General features: G+C 46.1%; 1 protein-coding gene across 1 annotated transcript; it reads right to left on the bottom strand.

Annotated features, from left to right (window-relative positions):
- Nucleotides 1-23: 23 nt before the first annotated feature.
- LOC136349753 (uncharacterized) lies at nt 24-4923 on the bottom strand (the record flags this gene model as incomplete). The annotated part of the gene is made up of 3 exons (XM_066301479.1): nt 4712-4923; nt 4517-4623; nt 24-4458 (listed from the first exon to the last, which is right to left on the bottom strand). Coding segments are annotated over exons 1-3 (4754 nt in total), but the record flags the coding sequence as incomplete, so codon positions are not given.
- Nucleotides 4924-6683: the final 1760 nt, after the last annotated feature.

Consider the following 6683-nt stretch of genomic DNA (forward strand, 5'->3'; position numbering starts at 1 on the left):
GGGGTATGGCCGTGAGCTCTTGCCCAATTAGGAAATGGGCCGGGGTGAATGCCTTTAGGTCGTTGGGATCGGAACTCATAGGGATCAAAGGTCTGGAGTTCAAAATCGCCTCGATTTGCGTTGTTATTGTATAAAATTCCTCGTAATGGAACCGAGAGCCATTCAAAACCCGCTTTAAATGATATTTACAAGACTTCACCGCCGCTTCATGAAGCCCGCCCCAATGTGGAGATCTAGCGGGCATAAATTGCCATTTTATGTTTGAGTTTGTTAAAAAGTTCTGCAATGGACTAGACCTCACAATGTTTTGAATTGCTCTGAGCTCGTTGTTGCAACCTACAAAATTCGTTGCGTTGTCGCTGTATATGAATGAACATAGGCCTCGTCTTGAAACAAATCTTTTTAGCATACTCAAGAATCCGTCGCTGGTCAGGTCCGTGACAACTTCTATGTGCACTGCCTTGATCGCGAGACACACGAAGATGCAAATGTACCCCTTGATCGTTTTTCGAGACCGGGTTTTACCATCTTTTAATTCGAATGGCCCGGCGTAGTCGACTGCCACGGACGAGAACGGCCGCGACGGCGTGACGCGGGAAATGGGCAGCTCACCCATCCGTGGAGTGAGGGTGTTATTCGGATTGGACTTGAAACATGTCATGCACTTTCGGATGTGTGCCCTCACTGTTTGTTTGCCATTCAGAGGCCAGTACCCTTGCCTGACGTGAGCTAAGGTGCACTGGGCCCCTGCGTGCAAGGTGCGTCTATGTTCGCGCGCGATGATGAGTTGGGTTAGCGGATGCTTGGCGGGCAGTACGATGGGATGCTTTACGTTATAAGTGTAGTTCGAGTTCGATAGTCTACCGCCTAACCTAATCATGCCGTCTTGAGCAAGGAACGGAGAGAGTGACTTTAATTTACTTCTGGTAGAAACGCGCCTCCCAGTGCTTAGGTCGCGACTTTCTGCAGGAAACGATCTTGCTTGAACTATTCTTATAAGTCGCCATTCCGCCTGTTGCACTTCGCCGGGGCTCAGGGGCCCAGCTTCTCTTTCCCCCTTGGGTAACTTTGCGTTGCTCCCAAACCTTACGCAGTATGCCACGACGCGTAATAATTTATGAAGGCACGAAAATCTGTCAAATATCTCGTCATCGGGGCATTGCGCTACTAGAGACACCTCCGGGGCTTCCTTAAGCCCGGGCGTGTCCTTAGTTGGAGCCGCGAACCTTGAAATGGCCGAATCTTTGGGCCACCCTTCGGGTTTTACGAGAAAACTGGGACCTTGAAACCATAGTTGACGATTCGCTGATTCCCTTATGCTGGTACCACGCGATATGATGTCTGCGGGATTCTCCTCAGATTTTACGTGGTGCCAGTCGTCAATATCGGTCAGAGATTGAATCGCCGCCACCCTATTGGCGGTGAAAGTCTTCCACCTTTTAGGTTCGTTCGCGATCCAACAAAGAACGATCGTGGAATCGGTCCATAAAAACGTTTTTGTTATGGGTAGCGCCAGAATATCAGCAGACCTCTTTACCAGGTCTGCTAACAGCGCGGCTCCGAGGAGCTCTAATCGTGGTAACGAGAGGACTTTTAAAGGACTGACGCGGGACTTCGCACACAGTAAATGGCTCGCAATTTGTCCATTTTCATCTATCGAGCGCAGGTATATGCAACACCCGTAAGCCCTTTCGCTGGCGTCCGAAAAACCGTGTATTTCTATGGTCTTGGGCTTATTAACAAGCACGTGACGCGGTACTTGCAATAGGCCTACCCTTGCTATTTCGTTTTTTAGTTTTTCCCATTCCGCGTGCAGCTGGCTTGGAATTCCCTCATCCCAATCGATTTTCAGCTGCCAGAGGCGTTGAATTAACAGTTTCACGCGTACTGTTAAGAAACCCACGATTCCCAAGGGGTCAAATATTTTTGAGACCCACGACAATATTGTTCGTTTTGTTACCTTGCCGTGAGTCTCCGCGAATTTTTTCGAATCGTATTCAAACGTGTCAAGACTGGGAACCCACGAAATCCCCAAGGTCTTGCTGCTGGAGTCATCGCTTATAAGATATTTTTTCTCGTGACCATCCTTGGCGATTTCATCCAGCAATTGGTGTGCGTTTGATCTGAACTGTCTCAATTCGAATCCGTATTTTGCGAGGATTCGGCGGATGTTTTCTCCCAATCGTTTCAGGGAGTCGAGGTCTGAAGAGCCAGTTAACAAGTCATCAACATAGAAGTCAGACGCTATTGTTTCAGATTCGCGCGGCCATTGTTCAGCTACATCTTGTGATATTTTAATTAAACAACGCGTCGCGAGATACGAGGCTGAAGCTGTACCGTACGTGACCGTGTTGAGCTGATAGTGTCTGACTTCTTCGTTGGGTGTGTCTCGCCATACTATGCGCTGAAGATCCCTCTCGTGCTCGTCTACCAAGATTTGCCGATACATCTTGGTTATGTCACCGATCAACACGAAGTTGTGTTTCCTGAATCTCAATAATATTGAGAATAGGTCCTTTTGTATCGTGGGCCCGACCTTCAGGACGTCGTTCAGTGATGAACCTTTTGTGGTTTTGCATGCAGCGTCAAAAACTACTCTTAGCTTGGTAGTCATGCTTTCCAGTTTTTGAACGCAATGGTGCGGTATATAGTATATAGGGAATTCCGATGATGTTGGTTCACGCGGTACCTCCGTCATGTGTCCGAGGTCCTTGTATTCCTGCATGAATGCTCGGTAGGCAGTTCCTAGTTCATGGGTTTTTGCCAGTCGTCTTTCGATTGCATACAAACGATTGAGCGCTGTTTGCTTCGAATCGCCCAAGTCCGTGAATTTCTGTTTCAATGGAAGCTTCACCACGAACCTGCCACCTTCGTCGCGAACTGTGGTCTTAATGAAGTGCTCTTCGCATTCACGCTCTTCCTCGGTCATGTGACTTAAGGAATGCGAGTTGGCCTCCTCAACAAGCCAAAATTTTTCCAAACCCCTTTCCAACGGGTTCTGCGCAAGAAAACAGTTAGACATCATTGACTGTGTTTTACCGAGTCTGCCTTGTTGATGTGGGACTCTGCCGGCTATTATCCAGCCCAGTAATGTCTTTTGTAGCGTGGGAAGAGTTCTGCCTAGTTTCAACTGTCCTATGCAGAGGAGGTCCAGAAATACTTCGCAACCCAAAAGCATGTCTATCTCAGAGGGTACATTAAACTCAGGGTCCGCCAGAACCAACTCATCGGGAATATTTAGTTTTAATTTATCGAAGTAGCTTTGCGGAGCTACTTCTGTTATTTTCGGCACGACGAGAAAACTCAATTTTGTTTTGAAGGCTGTGGTTCGAGATGCAACTGATATGTCCGTGGCATGCGATATTCTCGTCTGTATTTGGTTTATGCCTAAGACGGGAATGTCGACCTTTGACGGTGTTAGTTGTAATTGTTTAACCATGGCTGTGCTTACGAAGTTAGATTGACTGGCCGAGTCCAGCAGTACTCTGCACGGAATTCGGGTTTTGTGCTTGCCGTAGGCATCTACCACAGCCGTCGATAGTAGCATGAGACAATTTCTGGCATTTTGACAGGTATTTGTCAATATCGGATGTGATGTGTTTTGTTCACTGGTGCCTTCGTGAGGGTTTGAATTGTCATGGCGAGAACTGTTTCCGTTGTCCCGATTGACGTCTACGTTACCAGCTCGCGAAGGTTGTTGTGGCTTATGAAGCAGGGTCGCATGTCTTTGCCGACACATTTTGCATCCCGATGACCGATATTCCGACAGTTTGTGTCCGTGCCGTAAGCAATTCGTGCATAAATTCATCCTTTTTACCTTTTCAAACCGATTCGAAATTGATAACCTTTTGAACTCCTCACATGAATATATGAAGTGTTCACCCTTACAGAACGGACACGCTGGTCGGTACGTGGTGCTAGTGGTGGCAAAGGATCTTGATTCATTAGATTTTTTAGGGTTTGACCACACCCTTGAGTCAACTGCTTCCAATACCTGGCATCTCTGCATTAGAAATTCGTTAAATTGGTCGATTTTTGGCGAATTTATGCCTTGGGAGTATCTCTCCCACTCGCGTCTTGTACAAATATCTAACTTGGATACCAGAATATAAATCCACATGGTGTTCCACTCACGGACCCTTTCGCCTAAGGATTCTAATGCGCGAAAGTTCTTGAAGAAATGGTTTGAGAAGTTTCTCAACGCGATATGCGATTCCTTGGCTAACGCAGGGAACTCCATGATTTCCTTTAAATGTGAGTTAATGATAAATTTCGTATTCTGGTATCGTCTCTCAAGGAGATCCCAAGCAATAGCATAATTTGCGTTGGTAGGAGCTAGTGATGCTAATAACGTTTTTGGTTCGCCTCGCAGAGATGCTTCTAGGTAGTAGAAGCGTTGAGCATCCGATAATGCATGGTTATCGTGAATCACTGCTGTTAAGACTTGAGGGGCCAAGACTTGATATATTAGTTAATGTAAGTCCCAAAGCTACGCCCCTGCACATCTTGTATTTGCTTGCTTCCCAGATGTCACGACCCGCCATAGTTGATACAAATGTTTTATTAGTCAAAATTCCTCGACTTTGTGTTCTTCCGAAGAAACTATATTGCGAGGCAATCAAACTTTAAAATGTGCATGGGATGTAGTCCTTGAGTGTCGAAATATCCCATCGTTACCCTTAGCGGTAGACAAAATTGAGGGTACCGTCACGTTCCGTTCGGAACGATGGCCATATTCCGGTCACGGGATAATCTGTTCTGGTCGTCGTTCTGGGCATAATGGGATTCCTTCAAGGGAAAGTCATCCCGAGTAGTAGTACGCCCATGTCGGTTGGCCATTACCTCCCAGTACTTAAGGGCTGGGAGAGGGTGGAATCTCTCTCTTTTATTTCTGCTCGTCTGCACAGTTACAACTCTGACCATTATCGCTGACGGTTCAACACCTCAAACACCCGACAAAGAAAAATTCGTACTAATACTCGGCCACGTAACCAAGTAATCTCGTGTTCGCTTCAAGTTTAGTTTAGTAATAACTATTTACGAATCATTTAATAAATAGTGCAATAGTTTGACGGGTTGTCCTAATTCCGAGATTTTCGGGAGATCCCACGTGTACCTCGCTAAGCAGGTATATAGTCCGTCCTGGACTCTCGTAACATAAAAGTACAACGTCGGTAACGTGAACCGACAAGTACTACAAGTAGTGCTCGCGTGTAAGCGCTCTCGTATAATAACTCGCGGGTGGTATCTCCAACCTCCAAGGAAGGAACCCCTGCCTATCGTTCAACAACTGCCATAAACATGTCACGAAATCGTTGCCAATCCGCGTAGCACCCGCTAAATTCAGGTAGGGTTAAAGATGGAAGCTTAATGCATGACTTGGGTGAAACGACTGAGTCACCTGAACCCGCGATGGCCTGTAGCGATGCGCTGGTCGATGGTGATTCAGTGTTCCGATTTGCGTTTACATTGGTTTGCCGTTGATTATGAAAGTGCTTTTCTAGCACACCTTGCGCTATAGCTACTGCCTCGAAATAACGAGTTTCAAAATTATCGCGTTCTTCTCCCAGTTCCCCTTCGTCGTAGTTACTGGGAAAATCAGTAATTAGTAACTCTTCGTATTCCGTTTGGATCGATTTGAACTTGTCTAATATGGATTTTGCGCTATCATATCTAGCTTGCAGTAATTCGATGCATTGATCCAAATCGGTTTTATTTAAAAAACTTGTGAAGAGCGTTAGCTCACCCTTGATTTGGGCTTTGCTATTTTTTAATTTCTTTAAAACGAGTTCTGGGGCAAACTGTTCATCTACGATGGACATTATGTTAAGTTTACCGAGTACAAACTAACGTGAAACCGTGGCGATATATACTCAATGGTGAGAGGGAATTAGTGGATTGTTTGGGGTAGCGGGTGTAAATATGGAAAGACTGACCTTTAAGCTGATGTTCACTCCTCGTTGGTGGTTTCCTCGACGTTGCTGGGAAGATCCGGCTCGAAGGACCAAATGTTGAACGATAGGCAGGGGTTCCTTCCTTGGAGGTTGGAGATACCACCCGCGAGTTATTATACGAGAGCGCTTACACGCGAGCACTACTTGTAGTACTTGTCGGTTCACGTTACCGACGTTGTACTTTTATGTTACGAGAGTCCAGGACGGACTATATACCTGCTTAGCGAGGTACACGTGGGATCTCCCGAAAATCTCGGAATTAGGACAACCCGTCAAACTATTGCACTATTTATTAAATGATTCGTAAATAGTTATTACTAAACTAAACTTGAAGCGAACACGAGATTACTTGGTTACGTGGCCGAGTATTAGTACGAATTTTTCTTTGTCGGGTGTTTGAGGTGTTGAACTGTCAGCGATAATGGTCAGAGTTGTAACTGTGCAGACGAGCAGAAATAAAAGAGAGAGATTCCACCCTCTCCCAGCCCTTAAGTACTGGGAGGTAATGGCCAACCGACATGGGCGTACTACTACTCAGGATGACTTTCCCTTGAAGGAATCCCATTATGCCCAGAACGACGACCAGAACAGATTATCCCGTGACCGGAATATGGCCATCGTTCCGAACGGAACGTTACGGTACCCTCAATTTTGTCTACCGCTAAGGGTAACGATGGGATATTTCGACACTCAAGGACTACATCCCATGCACATTTTATAGTTTGATTG

This window comes from Euwallacea fornicatus, unplaced genomic scaffold (assembly GCF_040115645.1).
Source record: "Euwallacea fornicatus isolate EFF26 unplaced genomic scaffold, ASM4011564v1 scaffold_54, whole genome shotgun sequence".
NCBI lineage: Eukaryota > Metazoa > Arthropoda > Insecta > Coleoptera > Curculionidae > Euwallacea > Euwallacea fornicatus.